The 18,672-nt window shown below is 40.3% G+C and overlaps 2 protein-coding genes across 4 annotated transcripts in view; one reads left to right on the top strand and one right to left on the bottom strand.

The window, feature by feature from the left end:
- The window catches only part of PALLD (palladin, cytoskeletal associated protein), a 182,429-nt gene extending 179,806 nt beyond the window's left edge, over positions 1-2,623 (top strand). For both annotated transcript variants that reach the window (XM_066186016.1, XM_066186015.1), the window contains one exon: positions 529-2,623. In XM_066186016.1, coding sequence (XP_066042113.1) covers positions 529-701 — 173 coding nt within the window. In that variant the 3' untranslated portion in view covers positions 702-2,623. The remainder of the gene's footprint in view (positions 1-528) is intronic.
- Positions 2,624-11,577: 8,954 nt separating this feature from the next.
- On the bottom strand, positions 11,578-18,198 carry CBR4 (carbonyl reductase 4). 2 transcript variants are annotated; one of them, XM_066184981.1, is made up of 6 exons: positions 18,131-18,198; positions 16,089-16,230; positions 15,433-15,553; positions 14,829-14,965; positions 14,088-14,222; positions 11,578-12,728 (listed from the first exon to the last, which is right to left on the bottom strand). In XM_066184981.1, the coding sequence occupies exons 2-6, from the start codon at positions 16,228-16,230 to the stop codon at positions 12,550-12,552; spliced, it is 714 nt and encodes a 237-aa protein (XP_066041078.1). In that variant the 5' UTR covers positions 18,131-18,198; the 3' UTR covers positions 11,578-12,549. The 2 variants fall into 2 exon arrangements, with proteins under 2 accessions (XP_066041078.1, XP_066041079.1); XM_066184982.1 differs by lacking the exon at positions 18,131-18,198 and adding an exon at positions 17,794-17,812.
- Between the last annotated feature and the right edge of the window lie 474 nt (positions 18,199-18,672).

Below are 18,672 nucleotides of genomic sequence, written 5' to 3'. Positions count from 1 at the left end.
TTTTCTTAAAGAAGTATCTCTTACCAGTCTCATAGCAAGAATTAAGGGAGAGAGGGAAGGGGAGAGACTGATAAAGGATGATTTCTGGGGTGGTGCTGGAAGTGGGAATTGTGAATTAGAGATTTGGCTCAGCATTCTTCAGCGTACAAGGGGTGGCAATGGCAGCCAGATTATTTCCTTTTATATGCAACAACTAACTCTAGAAGAGGCCTGTTACTATAATAGGAGTGCACAGAAACAACCTCCTTGCTGTCAACCTTCTCAGTGGCACAAGGAAATGTAGAAAACAGTGCCAAAAAGTAACACAGACCGTTTTATTTACTTACCACATTTGAAGGTGAAACTAGATGCTGAGGAAAAAAACCCAAAAAACAAAAGCCAAGAAATTAAACAAATTTACCTTGATGTAATGGTTTTCTGCTTCTCAGAAACCACCATCTCCTTCACAAAGGGTTGACTTAGCATCTGGCACATGTAGGTGCACAGCTCAGGAAGGCTAACACTTTTTCTTTCCTTTTTATTCTCCAGCTCAGTGGCAACAACCCCCTCAGCAGACCAAGCCAAAGAAGGTGCGGCCCTCAGCCAGCCGATACGCTGCTCTCTGTGACCAAGGACTAGACATCAAAGCAGCTTTCCAGCCTGAGGCAAATCCCGTGCACCTGACAATGCAGCCTGGCCTGGTAGAGAGTGATGACCTGTAGATTCACCTGCCACTTCCATCATTTTCTTTCAAAGCAGAAACACTGAAAGCCATTGCCTTGACCAATGATACTCCTATGTCACTTTATGCAAGGGCAGACACCTTCATGTACAAAAGATAAACAACAAACACAGTAACCATATATTCCTTATTCATTATACCAAATTAGAAGAATAGATAGATTATAAATAGAAATGTACACATTGCACAACAAATCACACTCACCAGTTCCTTAACCGATGTTGCTTCATAATCCTTTTCAGAGAGGCCAAAATGCATCCGAGAGAAAGATTCTTCACAAAATAACCTTCATAAGCAGTAAGTAGATGCTACACAATCTTAACGGTGCAAGATGTTTTCTTCTAGGGTTATCAACAGTTCTAAAACGGCTACACATTCTGACAGCTACGATGAACAAGTGCAATATTATAAGAATAAAACAGGAAGGCACAAGGAAAAGAAATGTAAGCAAATGCTGTATCTCTGCAAACTGCTTTCCATGCAACAATGAAAAGAAATCTTTCTTTCAGTGCTGTTAGTATGGACATCAACAACACCCTAACTTTCAATTCATTTGTGTTTTTTCTTTTTGCCATCTCGGAGGAGACTTATTTACAGACATATAGAAATGGAGTCTGAGCAGAAGTAATTTTACTTCTGTGGGACAACAAAGAAGAGTTGACACATAATAACAATCTACTCCAGATTACACATTGGTAACTAGATGGGAAAAAATGCTGATAGTATAAACCACTGCAGTGAGTTACTGCAAGGGGTGGGAGGGGGACTGGGCAAGAGGTTGGAACTCTGGATTTTGGACAGCAGAAAACCTTGTAATACTCCCATTCAGGACTCTGAAATTGTAAGGTGAACTGAAAACTAGGGAGTGTATGTATGGGATGTTTGACTGTTTAAAGCTTGTGTAATATGTATGAGGATTTTAGAAATGTATAGTAAGTGAAAAATGGGTTGAAACTGCAATACAGATTTAAGTGGAAAGTATACACCACAGGTCATAGGTTTGCAAACCTGAAGAAGTAGAAAATGAAGATAGGCAAAAAAATCCGATTTGCTTTTTGTTTTTTCTTCTTAACATGTCTCTGGTAGATTTTATTTTTTCCTTCTCCTGACTGCAGGCAAACGTCAACTCTTTTGAGGGGTAGAGTCTGTGCACCATAGGTGAAAAGCCTGAAGGCTGCTTACAGAATGCAAGGCAAATCCGCTTGGAAGTGGAGCCCCACTTAAGTCACACCTGACTAGGTAGTTTTAAATTAGAACCAAATGAATTTCAGTTGAAGGGGAGGGAAGGAGAATGGATGGAAGAATTACTAGGCCTGACAAGGAAAATGAGTGTTAGATGGTACGAGCTACGATACTTTGCTAGGAAAGGAAAACACTGTATTCCTTATATGAAGCACATATATGGTATCTTTCATTATTTATAATAAAAGTGTTGAAATCTTTTATCTCAGTTCATTTATTCAGAAGTCCTGTACTTAGGGGTTTGTTTGGTTTTTTTTTTTTTAATTTTGTAATTGTGTACACCATATATTGCATTACTGCTATACGTGTATTGCTTTGTAAGTACACAAAGTTTGTTTTGTTTTTAGTGACTAATAAACTTTAGCACACAAGGTAGTACTATTTTGGTGCAGGATATGCCTAGTACTGGGGATGGTTAATCTAGATTAACGTCATAGTCTGCCAGGTGGGAATAATCTGATTTTATTCTAGAAGTATGTCATATCTTTTGCCAAATTTTCCTCAACTGTGACATGCTAATTTAGTTTTTGTTTAGCTTCACTAGCGTTATTTTGCCACCTTTTATTTGTATTTATAAAAATGTATTATCATTACTTTGAACTGTTGTGCTGATATAATGTGGGTTTAACATCAATAAATATTACACGAATAGAAAGTTTTCCTTCTGGTAAAGATTAATAACTGTTCCGGTACAAGCATTCAATTGTAGGATTTGGAAATCTTAAATATTATCAATACAGATTAAATGAGGCGTATATGCAACATCTAAAAACTACTAGATTTTATCAGAATAGTCTGCTTGTGACCTGGAATCTTGTTTGAACAGAACAGAGGAACATTACTCATAAATTCTGAGAAACTTTCGCCAAATAGAAGAACTGGAAGATACCTTTTTTTAAAATAGGTTAGAAAATATGCAGGTCTGTTTTGTATTTCTAGTAATTGCAAAATGTCATCACAACTGAAGGCATAGTCTGAGCACTGTTAAGTTCATTTAAGTTGACTGATAACAAGAAAATACCAAATTTAAAAAAAAAAAGTCAGATTTACTTACAGAATCCTGACTATTAACTAATTTCTCCTTTTTTCAGTGTAAAGATACCAGGAAAAATGCAAGATTATCCTTTTTTTGACCGGGAGGGGGGGTATACATTTCAAGCATTGATCACTATAAACAGGCTTATGTCAGCAATTAAGTGAGCACTGACATTAATGGCGATACTGCAACTGAAGTCACTGGAGTTGAGTCTGCTCACAGTACATTTGGCTTTGGCTTGGGGACTAAAAAACAGACTGCTTTTTGAGCCTGTTGAAGATGAAGTCATCATCACTTTTTGCCTCTGTATATAGGTACAGACACACTTAAGTAGTAAATCACATCTCTAAGCAGCAACATTGTTTTTATGAAAACATTCAGCTGTGCTGTTACTTAGTTACTGGGACTGTTTGGGCTTACAGAATCAGAGATAGAAGCCTGGCACAAGCAAATGAATTTCTCAAGCCAAAAAGCAAAAATTCTTGGAAGCATCAAAGTAACTTTCAAAAGTTTTATCTTCCACATAGTCCAAAGATAGATAGTGTGACCTGAGAGTGTACTTTTGTCATTTTTTACAACTATAAAAAGGAGCCTTGACTTTTTGCAAGACTACCAGTTCAGATTTCAAATTATTTCGGAAGCTGATCAGTCCAAGCATTTTCTCAGCAATCAAAGACTCAATGCAGCAACACTCAGGATGACAACAGAAACCTCTGTCAAGAATACCAACAGTGAGGTGCAAAATTCCACATCCACGAAGGAAGGCTGTTCCAGCTGATGGTGTACCTTAGCACACAGTGCCTTTATCCTACAGCTTTAAGGCAACAGCAACAATTAGTTAACATGCACAATTTGCTTCCATCACAGCTAACTGGTGGTTGGGGATCAAAACCAGTCCAGCTTGAAACCCCAGCTTATAAATCATTGTTTCTTTCTGTATCACCACTTTCAAAGTCTATTTTAATTCACTTAGGGGTGTATGCTAAGAAATGCCTTGATCCTCCATGTCTGGACTGCTACATCCTCACCTCTGCAAAGTAGCCCAAACAAATTTCATATGTAAGTACTTCATGAGCTCACATTATCCAATATGCCATGATGCTGAGGGGAAGAGCTGCATGCTCTGACTGCATGACCCAGCTGTCAAACCCACACCATGCACTCTAGAGAAATTCATGTGTGGACTAGAAATGCCTGCTTGGATTATGCATGTTGGCCAATTCCCTCCCTCACCATTTAAATGGACATGCAAGGGGTAGAATTTCCTGACATTTATCTCATTCTCCTGAACTAAAAGACACAGCCTTCCCTCTGCACAGATTTTCTGTTTGAACAGAAATATGTGCACATAAAACACATCAGGCAGATGGAAACGCAGTTCCTGCCCCAAGGAATTTACAATGTATTCCAGACAGCACACAGTATTCTTTCACTTATCTTAAAGCTTGCAACTCTAAATTAAGCCACTTCGCATTCTCTAACAGAAGTGATTAAAGCATAAAATTATCTAATACTGCACTGCATCTCCAATAAAAATGTGTTTGGAACATAAAGCTCAGTCACGTCTCTAGCACAAAGCCAGACAATGCGCAGCAGTACCTGTACAGCAATGACTTCAGCAGCCATACAGATGAACTCCAGTTCAACACCACCCAGAAGGAGAAATTTTGAGCTTTATAAAACAACTGCAGTGTAACAGGTAACCCTGGGGACTGGCCGAGTCTTGTAACTGCTATCACTTTCTAGTTCTGTAGTAGCATAAATGGTCCAGAAACAGCTGCAGAAGAAAAAGGCAGAAAAAAATAACAATACATGGCCAGTGCACAAAATGATTACAACACTTAGAGAAGGAGCTCTACAAATCTCACCACACCAAATGGATTATGGTAGGACTTTTCTCCTGTGTGTTTAACAACACAGTTTCAGGGAAACATATTGTCTAGCTTTTTTTGGGCAACTCTTGGCCCAGACATCACAAAGTATTTGTAGAGAACTGAGGGTACAAAACCCAGACTGACAGACAGGACCATTCTGAGCTACTGCAGAAGGTGCTGAAAAGAAGACAACAGGCAATGCACCTGTAATCTCTTGCAAATTAAGGACATTTCCATGTTGGTGTCCTGAAAATTATGGTGAACTATAAAATTACAGCTGCTCTCTGTTCTAAAGATGCATTCCAACAACAGAGCTACAAGAGCCTGCAGAGAATGTATTCAGTTCCAGTCTGCTGCTGGCAGGGACAATTCACCATCAAAAATCATACAAGACATTTAAACAAAACATGAGAAATTACTGTATTTTTTCTCTGAAGTTGCGAGAAGTTTGCAGTAGAAATTTACCAACTAGCTGAAAAAGTAGGATAAAAGGTCATATTCAGAGGAGCAGAATTCAAACACTGCAGCTGAGGGCTTTTAACAGGTCATTGGAATCCAGGTGTTGACAGCACAGCCTCCAGCACAGAGCTGGAACATGCAGTTTAGTGCACTCCACATTAGAAATACCGAGCTGGGAGATCTGCAAGTTAGAATTCACAAAACGTCAAACTGCTTCACTAACAAGCTTTAGCAATATCATATACTCAGTTACCAAATAAGCATATCTGCAGTTAATCAAATTGATCAAAATCATGCAGCAATTTCAAACCCATCAGCATGCTACACATGCAAGGGCCCCTCAGTACCATCAGCCAGCAGCCTGGGAAATGCTGAGGAACATCCACACAACTTCATTTGTTCAGTGACATCTGCCCCCCACACTCCCACTGACACTGCCCTAATGGGTGTGTAATGATACCAAATAAGCTTTGGTGGCTTTCACTTGGGTGTTGTCTCACTGCATTTGATACCAACATACTCAAACTGGCAATTTTGTTACCTACAATGAACAAATCACATCCCAGACCTTAACAGACATGACCTGTTAACATAAAAATACCAGAATAGTTGTGGTTATAGTCATGCTGATCCAAAGATGTCTGGCAAGCTACAGGTAGCATTTTTTACTAACAGACATCTACAGCAAAAAGGAGCCTTTAGCATATGATCTGAAATTGAACACAATGTGTATGTGAAAATTAAATATAACTTGGGACTTAGCAGAGTTCTTACTTCTTCAGGCACTAAGCACACCCAATCGCTTCTCTCCACAATAACACTTGACCGGCCTTTTCAAACACTGATTAAGTGAATCAAGTGGGCGCACCTGGCCTTGAAGAGTTTTACTTAAATGAACTACACTGTTCTTCCAGAAAAAAAGTCACATAATTGCAACAGGCAATATACATTTCAGGGTCACGCAATACAACTTCACACCGTGCAACACATCAAAGTAGGAAAATTTGTCTTACAGCAATAAATAATCATTGCAATGTATGTTTTAACTGTAAGTAATAATGTAACGAAGAGATTTTGCAGGCTGGGATTTAGATACCCACTTTCTCTCCAAATTTCCCTGATCTCAGTAGGAAATCCTTTCCATCTTTAGAAGTCATGCCTTACAATCCCAGCTGCTCAGGATATATGGAACTGGATTTCACAAAACCAGTAACAGGGATGCCAGCCATCAGCTTTGCATCTACACAAGCAACTCCACTTCTCTAAAACAATACAGGTTTACTCACCAAGTCATTGCCAATACAATAATGCCTTAGGATAGACTGCCCTCAGGAGGCCACAGTGAAATGTCTTCACGGGATACAACCTGAACTCACTCAGCATGCACCAACTCAGCCAACATCATATACATCTGTTACCACAGTCTGCAAAAGCTGTTCCCCACCAGAGCTCCTTCACACAGCTGTAATATGTTAAAAAATCCCAAACCAAAACCACCTCATGAACATTTTATATGTCCTGCTACAAACTTTTACTGACAATAATCACAGAATCACGGATGGCTTGGGTTGGAAGGAACCCTAAAGATTATCTAGTTCAAGCCTTCTGCCATGGGCAGGGACACCTCCCACTCGACTAGGTTGCTCAGAGCCCCATCTAACCCATCAATTGCAACAGATGCCTCAAGAGCAAGAGAAGACTGTGTTAGACAGTAAGTTCACGACAGCAAATTCTAAGTTACAAACAGACTTCTTTAGAGAATAGCAGAAGTAAGGCTCCAATGACCTACCTTGTACAAAAGATGAAAAAAAGAGTAATCCATCATCTTCCCAAACATTACAACAATGCAGAGAAGACATACAAAACAATTCTTTCTAGGTCTACAATGTGATTCAAACTCCAGAACATGCAAATCACACTACCTATGAACTCTGAACTGAATCAAACTCAAAGCCAACAGAAGAACAATTTTAGGTTCCCTAACTTGGCAGTGACAAGGCAGATCACAGAAATGAGTAAATAATGCAGTACAAAACCTTCTTTTAGCAAGAATATCCTCTCTGAAGCAAGAAACCAGCAGAGTAAAAACTCAAAGCAATAATTATAGGTGAGTCAGAAAGAGGGTTGTTGTATAAGAGGACTGAATTAAATGAAAGCTGCAAAAGCAGCCACCCTCAAAACATGCCTTGATAGTGTCTCTAGAAATTCTGTGGTGGTAGTGAAAGGCCATGTAGAAACCAGGGACATGGGGTGGAGCGAGAGAAAAGATCTGGAATAAAACATAGAGTAAGTTAAAGACCAGACTTGCACTGAAGCCTTCTTTAAATGCTTCCAAAACTAGGTGGATGAGGAGAGGGTTCAACGCATGAATGAAAAAACAATTGGAGGAAGAGGACGACAGATTCTTTAGAAACTGCAGAAACATGAAGTAGTGAGAATCCATAAAATAATCAATTCCTAAAGAGAAATAAAATGCAGAAAGATCCTGGTATAGAAGAGATTATAGGAGAGTTTCAAGCAACATAGCGGGTGAAGAAACATCAGATGGTAAGAGCACATTCTACCACTTCCATGAGGAATAGAATCACAGAAACGATGCATTTCTAATAAGATAGTGGACTGAAGTTTTCCAAATTTGATTGAGAAATGATTCTAAGTAATTTGTGCATGTGAAGTGCACAGTCTGACTTGCAAACAGCCACATGCATAAACCCCCCAAACATTTATATACAGCCTGGCGTAAATGCCAGCAGCACAAGATGTAAAGCCCAAATGTCTGCTTTTAATCAAGGACAGTGACAAAACATACTAGAAATATGACAGAAGATAAAAAAGTAAGATATTGAGACAAACTATATAGAAGATTCATAAAGGTAAACATCAATATATTAAATCATCCAATGAAATGCTGAATTTCCAAACCTAGCAAGGTAAACTCTGTTACTGGACAGTATTGGTACCCACAGCATTAAGATGGCAGCCATAGCTATGACATCTGAGATATCTAAGCCAGCAATGTAACTGTGATGACAGGCAGCAATCACGAGTATGTTGGATAAATGTCACACTGAAGAGGCCAAGATGACTTTTTTAATGTATTCTTTTTCATGCAGCTGATCAGGGCCACCCAGCTCTGGCTGTGGTCACCCCGACCGTACAAGGCCTGAGCCAAAATGTTATTTTCCAAAAGTGATTTTTTAATGGTGACTTTTATTTCTGCAAGTCGACTGACCAAGTTTATCAATAAAGACAGAAGTTCACTACCACAGACTTCCACAAAAAAGAAGCAATATATAATAAGAAAATATTAAAATGAAGCCAAAAAACAAGTCAAAATTAAGCTGCAGTGCCCAATGACAACACTAAGATTGAATGTACTGAACTTCAGTACGACAACTTTAAATACGCACCTCAAATTAACCTTATTTTTGTGGGGAGGGGGAAGCTCCTAACATTTCAACATTAACCTTTGTAAAACCAACAGTCTAGCTTTAGAAGTCAAATGGAATCAGTCACTGAATGTAACATTTACAGCCAAATCAGAGTGCAGAGGAATAATCTGCAAAAGAGGACTGACAGTGACCAGCACCTCAGGAACAGGAGCTGTGCCTGAGGAAGGCAAGCAGATGATCGAAGTAAAAAGCAAAGTGGTCAGGGAAGGAAAGACCACTGAGGAAAAAAAATCCCCAGACTCTGAACAAATCCCTATGACCAGTTTTTGGTACCATGCAGGAACTTGAGGAGAACCTTCACAGGGAACTTGTTGAAGGTTTTAATCCTCAGGGCAAAACATCAGGAGAAGTTACAGAGGAAAGAGGGACAAATGGAGGAAGATGGGGACTATCACTCCCCAGTTCTAAAAGAAACCAAGTAACTGCAGTGTGAAACTTCTGAGTGAAACCTGCCTCATTATCAAGTGACTGGAAGCTGGCAAAAGTGACGGCAAGTTTTTGTGATTTTAGTGCGTGGAAGGACCACTTGCTTTTCAAGAAGTGATTCCAGAGGGATCAAGGGAACTAAAGACTAACTATATTTTTCTCTACACAGCAAAGTGCCAGAAACTGTTCTAAAACCAAGAAAGCAACAGGATAAACATACACAGTTGCTTTTGTAAAGGAAAGTCATGTTTGATAAACATTTTAGAGTTCTTCTAAAGAAGAACTTAAAAGAGATGAGAGTACAGAGATCTAATAATGGTGCATGCTTGAAATTCTAAAAGCCATCTGACACATTCCCTTGCCAAAAACTATTAAAGATGCTGTGCTGCCAAAAGAAGTTGTCATATCAGTAAATTGTTTAAAGATAGAAGACAAAGGGCATGAATCAGCAGTTGTTCTTTCCTAAGGATGTGCAGTGCCAACAGAGCACCTTGGTTCCTCTGCTGGGGCAGGCAAAGCACAACCTATTTCTAAGGATTCTGAAACAGCAATTTCTGAATGCAAAAGTGTATTCCAGTAACACTAAGTTACTCAAAGTAACAGTGGGATTAAGGAATTTAAAAACTGCAGAACCATTTCACTGAGGAAATAGGTGTTAAAACCAGCAAACTAAACTGTCTGTAGATATTTGAAAACAATTCATTCTGAAAAAAAATACAAAAATTCAGACTTTTGTATATATATACGGAAATAGACTCCAAGTTGACCATTAATTATTTGGGACTGAGTTATTGTTCTGAAAATATAAGTGCAAAGGTTAGGAAAAAGCAAAACACTTAGGCATCATTTTTGAAAACAATATAAAACAAAATATAAAACAATTTAATTTTTTTAAATAGATCCACAGTGAATTCGGCAAGAAGTTCTACCAGTTGCTCCTTCCTTGAGAAAATGGAAAAGCAAAGCAAAGTACAACAAAGATACAAAAGAGCTCTCCAGCAATGTGCAATTAAAAGAAATATGACTCGTCAGTACAAAACAGACACGGCTAAGGCAGGCAGGATAAGACAGAGGTCTACAAATTCAAAAGCAAAAGAGAAAGAGCACCAGAAGGCTGTTTTTAATGCTTCAGGCTTCTCAGAGCTACCCCTTGGTGGGTTCAAACATCCCAGCCACAAACTGCTGGAGGTACCAAAGTCTTCTAAGGAGACACACACCTGATCTGATCCCTACCGTGCACATTCCCTACTTCCCCTGTCCGGGACATCACACCAGGCAAGACAGGATCATGTTAACCAGTTTTCAGTTCCAATTTACCAGTTCGAAGAAAAGAGGGGGGAAAGGCTTTTTAAAAGTATGATTTAAAGCTACCAACGCTTCAGTCTGGCCCTATGGCAACAGCAATAATAAAAACATAGTATATTCTGGAACTTTAAAGAAATTACTCTGCGGCATGCTGAGATTCTTCTGACATTATTTCACATTATTTCAGGTTCTAATTGCAAATGTAAACTAAAAGTTCCACTGCTAATAACTTATTTAACAGCCCCCTTACCAAAAAAAAAAAAAAAAAGGATAATAATTAGGGTCAGAACTCACTAAAAGAAAATGATTTCTAGTTTCTTAGGTTTGGCTTTTGGTCAAGATATGTCACACAGGGTTTGTTTGTAAAATACCAAGGACGGGTATGGGCAGCAGCCAAGTCACTGACATATTCCTACTTGACTAGTGAAAATGTACCAGCTGTCCTTCCTCACCTTTAGTGCCCTTGGAAAAAATTCACACATTCTCTGGCCAACTCCTTCTATCAAGGAAAAACATAATTAGCACTTAGATATTTGGAGGAAAGACACATATGACACATAACAGTGATTACAGGAAGATAAGGACTCCTGGAAGGATTACTTCTAGTGGTATTTTATATTCCAGAGTGAGTAGCACAACCAACTGTAAAACCTCCTGATCATACATGATAGTACTCCTTGTATTATTTCTCAATACATACCTGCAAGAAGCTTGAACATGCACTGTCGTCTGGCACAAAGACAAAATTTCTCAGCTGCACAAATGAAGAGAATCTTCAACTTTAAAGGCTCAGTTATCATCAGTGAGATCTCTTCTTTCTGTACTGTGGTATGTGCCAAGATGGGAAGTAATTTCAAAAGCTGAATCAACATCTGGATCATGATGCAATGAACAACAGAGCTAAGAAGTGAAGATCCTGAACCACATTCATAGTTTTCTTCAGAGATAATAAAAACATAAATTATGAAAAATTACTTGAGCTCAATAGAAAAGCCTGAGGTCAAACATTTGGTAAGTTTTCAGCAAGACAGGAACACTCAGAATCATTTACATTTATAATATAATTACTCTGCTTCAAAAGTTGCTTTGAATAAAATAAATGGCTATTTTATTGACTATACATACATTTGAGGGAGCCTCAACATAACAGCTGAACTGAGTGTTCATGAAGATACAGAGCAAAACACAAAACGCCTTAACCTCATGGTCTGGAAGTGATACATGTTCTCAACACCTACTGAGTCCTTGCTAAGTATCTTACACAGCAAGGTCTGCAGCTGCTGTGTTCAGCAGTGTGTGTGCAGCTCAAGCTGAGAATATGACAGGATTAGCAGCTCCAGCGCTCGAGCAGCCCTTTGATGGGCCCACACAAGAGCCACTGGATTGAGTGAGTGCTGTACATACATTCAGGGATGGAACCAAGTAGGCTTTGTCTTTACAAAAACACACTGCATATAATTAAAGCTTCCAAAGATTTAATTCAGGTATGCTGGAGATCTGGAAGTTCCTAGCTTTGTAGTGTTAGGTACAAACAAAGCTCAAAGGAAACTCCTTGCTACTTTGTAGGCACTAACTGATAAGAATGCAAAACGACGCAGTTTACAATCTGTGCCTTACTTGAAAAACTTGATGCAATCATACCTGCCACCCAATAAACGTGTCTCTGCACTTTATTAACCTTTGTGTAACATAATTCAAATAAAATCTCATTCTATCCCAAATTAGAAAACAGGAGTTTATAAAAATACAGTGCTTTAAAAATGTATCAGCACATTATTAAAGCTGTCACCGTATCAAAACCAGATCTTTTTCAAATTGTTTCATACACAGACTTTGTAATACCAAACAGACTCTTTCAGGCAGCTAAACACACACACTGCACTTCACTGCTGCCCAATTTCTCCTCTGACTAAATAAGACCAAGTCAATTATGTACATCAATCTTCAAACAATTTCCAACCCTCTCCCTTTATTTAGTATATATGTATATATTGCCATCATGACATTAAAGCAGTCATTTATTCAAGTGAGTACTTAGGTCATAAGCTGCAAACCTCCATCTACAACCAGAACACTCCCTGTTACATATGGGCATTCTAGAAGAAAGACAACGGCTTGTGCAACTTCATGAGGCTCTCCAAATCTTCCGAGGAGAATTGCTTTCTTCAACTGATCTTCTTCCAAATGAGCTGTCATCTCTGTGCGAATAAAGCCTAAGAGCAGAGAGATATATCAGGAGTTATCAAACCTTCAACTAAATTTATCTAGTGGATTTCCCACTGAATCTTACAAAGTGAAATCTATTATCAGGATTCAGCACCAGCTACCACTCTTCAAAGCCTCCCAAAGCAGCCCACATCATCTGATGGCCAAGACCACTTTTTTATCTAACTAATAAAATACCTTTCCATTTTTGAAGCAGTGACACAATAATCAAAATGCATTTGAAAAACCCAAACAAAACCAAACAACCATACAAGAAAGGGTAACAAAAATTCAGTCCAAAAACTATATTTAGTATCACTTTTCTGGCAGACAAAACATACTCATCTCACCAAAATGTTCTCAATTAAAACACGAGCACAAAATGTCTGGCAAGAAACCCTCTCAGACTTTAAAATGTTTGCATTATATTTTAGAACTTATGGCAGTGCTTGCATAGTTTCTATTAGAGCACTCCTTTGAAGAATACTTCTTGACTGGACATTGACCTTGATTTCTGAAGGACCTTTTTTACAATTTTCCATTATCTGAGATTTGGCATTCCCACTGCTGCACAACTCTACACACAAGCTGCAGCTTTATAAAAAGCTGATCTTACCTGCTTTCTAGCTGCCATCAAGAAGGGAAAGTGCTTTCTACTGTAAAACTCTGCCCCTTTATGATGGCTGTGGATGAGCTGCTCAACTCACTAAAGAATTAAAGTATTTTTCCTGCCTAGTTCAGAAGCTGAACACGTTCATGTAGAATTCTGAAAGGCATCAGAAATAGTAGAAGGTGAGCAGCAGTGTACACAGTTATGAGTGGAAAAATTCAGAAAATACAGAAGGGATTTTTCCTTAAGGGTGGCAGTTTGCTTGAACTAGATCATCTTATGAATCACAGCCTTTATTCACAGAAATAACTTTCAGGACTCCCTCCTTTTACTACAGGGAGACAGGGGTGCTTTTATGACAGCTTTCTCATGGTCTGCCATGTTTCCCTAATAACAAACAAAATTCTCCAGTTGGAGACAAGGGTAGCTCTCTGTCTCGAACTAAATCTAACCCATCCATATGCAGGGACAGCAAGTTTTGAAAAAGAAACAATTAAAAAAAAAAAAAAAAGGCTATTATGGAGAGAGGAATGGGTAGACTCACTCTTCCAAATTTCTCAGTATTCCCTTAAAAAGACTGAAAGCTTTCTAAAATGGATTATACTTAAAAAAGACCCAAAAGACATTAAAAATATTTATATACAAAGTCCAAGAAAATAACAGAAGTTTGCCTTAAGTTACTTCCACAGTACAAGAAATATCCACAGTCTTAATGAATTGCAACAGTCAAGGGTGCAGGAAATCCTCAAAAACGAACCTGGAGCAACAACGTTGACTCGAATTTGCTTTTTTGCTACTTCTTTAGCAAGAGAGCGTGAAAATCCAACTAATCCTGCTTTGGTAGCACTATACACACTTTGACCAGAGTTGCCTTTCAGTCCTACAATACTCCCTAAAATAAATAAACATCAAAGAGAAGATTAAATGGGTAACTTGAAATGTTGTACTAGCTTTATCATTTTGGTTTTAAACTTGGAATGAAAAATGACATCACAAGGAAAGAGTAAAATATGCATAACTTTATGCACTTTAGCCTGCTAGGATAAGCAAATCTCCCAATTAGCTGTGATTTTTGTACAATCCATGTATCTATGTGGACCAACAGGCACCAGGACAGTAAAATCAAAACTTTTCTAAAAAAAAAGTATCCTTGCCAAGATTAAATAAAGAAAGAAAGAAAGAAACTGACTGTACCTATCAATTCTTAGTTAACAGCCAGCAGCTGGCAGATTTAGATGTTGAAAGAAATGGTTAAGAATAGCAAGGTTCTTTTTTTCAATAAAATATAAACTCTAAGGTGTTTATTACTGAAAAAAGCTATCTAGAAGTTGCTGAAATTACACAAAAGAATAAGCATTCACAAAGAAATGCTAAATACAGAATGTCTAAATACAAGGAAAATAAGTGAATTGTAACAAGTAATGTAGTGTGTTATACCTGCTAAATATTTCTAGAAGACTAGTACACAGAACTCCACTGGCTTACACAAGCAACTTACCTATATTGACAATAGCACCTCCCTGTTGTTGAATCATGACCTTTACAGCAGCTTTGCATGTCAACATTGCTCCCAAAAGGTTAGTGTGAATCTGGGCTATCATATCTTCAGTCTTGGTTCTCAGTAACAAACCGTCCCTGACAAACCAACCAAAAAAACCCAAAGAATTGACTGAACAACCCCCTGATCATGTTTACTCATAGACTGTTCGACAGAATATTAAGGGGGGGGGGGGGGGTGTGTGTTTCCGTACATTCAAGCATTCAAAATGACAACAGCGCAAGAACTACAGCAAAATGCAAGTTAGCCATGCTTCTGGCCACAGAGCCTCTTCTGCAGAGTGGTATCAAGCACTCTTTTAGACCATACTGGGGGAAAATGTGGAAGAGTAGAGGGGGATCTCTAACTCAGAATGCAGAAACTACAGTGAAAGCTGTATCATCTGTTAGCATTTTACTGCCATCAGGAGCAAAATATTGGCAAGCACTTATTGTTTTCAGATGTGCTCATTAGCAACACTTCTACTAAGCACAAAGGGCCAGAGCACCTTCCCATGAGCTGCCTCCCTCCAGAATTACCTGTAGTCTTGTAAGGAGTAACCAACCTGTTGATCCCAGCTGCATTAACCAAGTAGTTAATGGGACCCAAATTCCTCTGCATCTCCTCAAAAGTCTTTTGGACTTCTTGTTCACTGGATACATCACAGCTAAGTGCCAGATGTCCTGCTGTATTGAAATATATATAATGTCAAAATAAACAGTAAAAGCTGTATTTAATTCATATGCCTTCTTCAGAATGTATCAACTCAGTTGCAAAACAGATGTGGAACTAGTTATAATTTCAGGAACCTATTTAATCCCCAGACAATTAAATAAAGACTTTTTCAAGTATTGTATTTATTAGTTATGTGACAATTCCTTGTTTTATGTTTTTTGCCTTTTGAAATCGGAAGTTCAGCATGAGCAGACTGGTCGCAGTTCTGGCTTGTTCAGGGGCTGAGGATGACTCAATTCACATCACCTCTATTGTGACCCCCAAAAATTCCATTCATCTTAAAATTCCCATCATGCAGATAAAATAGATAACCTACTTTGTTAACGACAGTTGTGAAAACAAAATCGTACCAATGCAGCTGTTTTTTTAATACTTCTCAGCCTTCATTTTCCTTCCCATCTAGTTAAACAACAAGAGGTTTTTAGACTTGCTATTTTCACAAGTCACCTCAGCAGTGAGGAGATACCTGTCCAGCAGCATACGTACCACCAAGGCTACGGGCAGTGCCCTGGGCTACGTCCAGATTCCGAGCAATGATGGCCAGGCGGCAGCCCTTCTGCACCAGGAGCTCTGCAACGGCTTTGCCTATCCCACGGGATCCTCCAAAAACAGCACACACCTTGCCCATCTTCAAAAGAATTCACAAATTGCAAATAAACCATCAACTTCATGTCCAGTGCAGCAAGACAGTAACTGCTGCTCTTGTAAGCATCACAGCCTTTACCTGTTTGGAGCAGTTTGTAATAGCAGATTATAGCATCAGTGATTTGGTTTTCATTCATCCATTTGTACTCATTTTTTATTCAAAATAAACAGCTGAACTAGACTAGACACCATTTCTACAAATGAAAGTTAATTCTTAAATATTTCTGAACTATTAAAAAAAAAAAACCCCATGCACATAATCTAGCATTCCAATACTGGAGCGATGGTAACTCTTATTCAATTAAAGAATTCCGTGATTTATGTACCTAAAGGCTATAATGTATCGTTCAGCTGCTCAAAGCTGATGTGCCGGTTGTAATTATATATATTGTTCTTGCAACCACTATTCTTGTGCTGAAGTCATTTAGCCTCAAGCTCTCACTCCATGCAAAGTATCTGTGTTGGACACCACCAGTCCAAATGTTACTGAGTATGATTTGAAACTTGTATTTACACTGGTTTCATATTGTCAGACTGTGTTTTACCGCTAGCCTAGGGTTTTTTGTTTCTGCTTTTGAAGGAAGAAAAAAAGGCTTTTTGAAACACAAAATGATTCTCAAGTAGCTAGCTTTGATGTTTAGAACAGAGTACACAAAGAAAGTACTTCTGTAGAATGATCCTTTAGTCTGCAAGCTCTAGAAACCAATCAGCTGTTTTGGGACTTCCTGAGGAGACAGAGGCAGAATGCAAGCAATGATAATGAATCTTTTTTCCATACGTTTGAATAAATCCTTTTTGAACCCAATTATACTGTCTTCATCCTGAGGCAACGAGCTTTATTATTTGTGGGAAAGTACTTCCTTTTGTTCCTAATTTGCTTTCTGATTAGATAATTCTATGCGTTTCTCCTCATACCTTTCCCTTACTGTTTCACTCTCCACCTGTAACCCCTTTCAGGTCTATTCAGTTACTCCTACACATGTGGAAGCTATTCAATACCTCACTAAAGAGTCCTTACCCTTGGCCTCACCGAGCTCTATTAAACCCCTCTGGATGAGCGATAATCAGAACAGCACACGGTACAAAGTGTACCAGGGCACCACCAACACATACAGTTGATGATTTTGGTCTTCTGTGACAGAGCCTGAACGTGCAGACGCGGTCTGTCCTTCTCCCTAACAAAGTATTCACAAGTGCCTCCAACCAACCCACGCGTCTGCTTTCCCTGGCAAGTTCTCGGAGCAGAGAAAGCCCTTGTGCGTTAAGCGGGCGTTCACAGGAGGGGCACAGGGCCTGTCTGCACCGCACTAATGTACACTTCGTGCTTCAACGCACAAACGCCATGCAGGCTCCCTGGAGTTGTGACTTGGGGGAAAAATGTTGCAGCAGGAGGAATGACCCGCTGTTCCCTGGATAAATAATGGAAGGGAAAACCAGGTATTTTTGGAGCAACAGGCTCACGCAGGTAGCTCTATCACCTTTGCTCTTCTTTCAGAGCAAACTAACGCGTGACCCCGCGTCTCCACCCACAGCCTAAGGAGGGCACCTCTAAGCAAGGGCGAGCGGGGTTCCCACAGCCGTGCCCGGCCCGGCGCCTCTCTCCTTCCCTCCTGCGTCCGTGCCGGCGGCGCGGCTGAGCGGGGCTCCGGCTGGGCCCGGCTGCAGGTGGAGCCCTCGGCACGGGCAGCGGGCAGCGGCGCCGGCCGCGCCCGCGGGGGACGCCGGGACGCGCAGCCCGCGCGCGCGCCGCCGGTGCCACGGTGGCAGCGCGGCCGCAACGGGCCGTCCCTGCGTGTCCCCCCCGCCCCGAGCCAGGCGCGGGCTGCGCCTGCCGCCCCGCCACGGGCGCAGGAGGAGAACGCGTTCCACGCGCCCTCCGGTACCTCCCGGCCGCCGGCTCGCCTCCCTCCCGGAGCGCGGGTCCCTCCCAGCCAGGCCGGTTCCGCTCCGCGCGGAGCGCAGGCGTCGCGGAAAGCGGCGTGACGTCACCGCCAGGGGCCGCGGGTCCCGGCGGGGGAAGGGTCCGGGCCGGAGCCGGCGCTGCCCGCCCGTGTCCGCTGCGCTCGCACACGGGCGGCCCCTCTGCTTACACCCTACCCCGGCCGCCTGGGAACTCCATTTCACTGCGTCCGGCTCTCAGTCCTGCCCTTGTTACCCCCTTCCCGAACAAAAAGGTGCTTCACATGTAGAGACAGTTAGATGAATCAGGATTTTGTTTCTCTCATTTTCATGCATCCTGGCCCCAAAATCCCAAGGATCTTGCATGAGGCAGCACTGTACCAGAAGAGTTAAATTTCAAACACGTTGAGGTAGATAAGCCCAAAATACAGAAGCATCTGAAGAGAGTTCCTGTTCAGGAACCAAAGCAAACTTCATGATATGCAATTAAACTAGTATGAAACAACGTATTCTGTTATAACAGTAA

This window comes from Chamaea fasciata, unplaced genomic scaffold, assembly GCF_029207755.1.
Source record: "Chamaea fasciata isolate MVZ Bird 193981 ecotype frontalis unplaced genomic scaffold, bChaFas1.0.hap1 SCAF_6, whole genome shotgun sequence".
NCBI lineage: Eukaryota > Metazoa > Chordata > Aves > Passeriformes > Sylviidae > Chamaea > Chamaea fasciata.
Note: the sequence above shows the minus strand (reverse complement) of the source record. Positions and strands in the feature narration are given on the sequence as shown.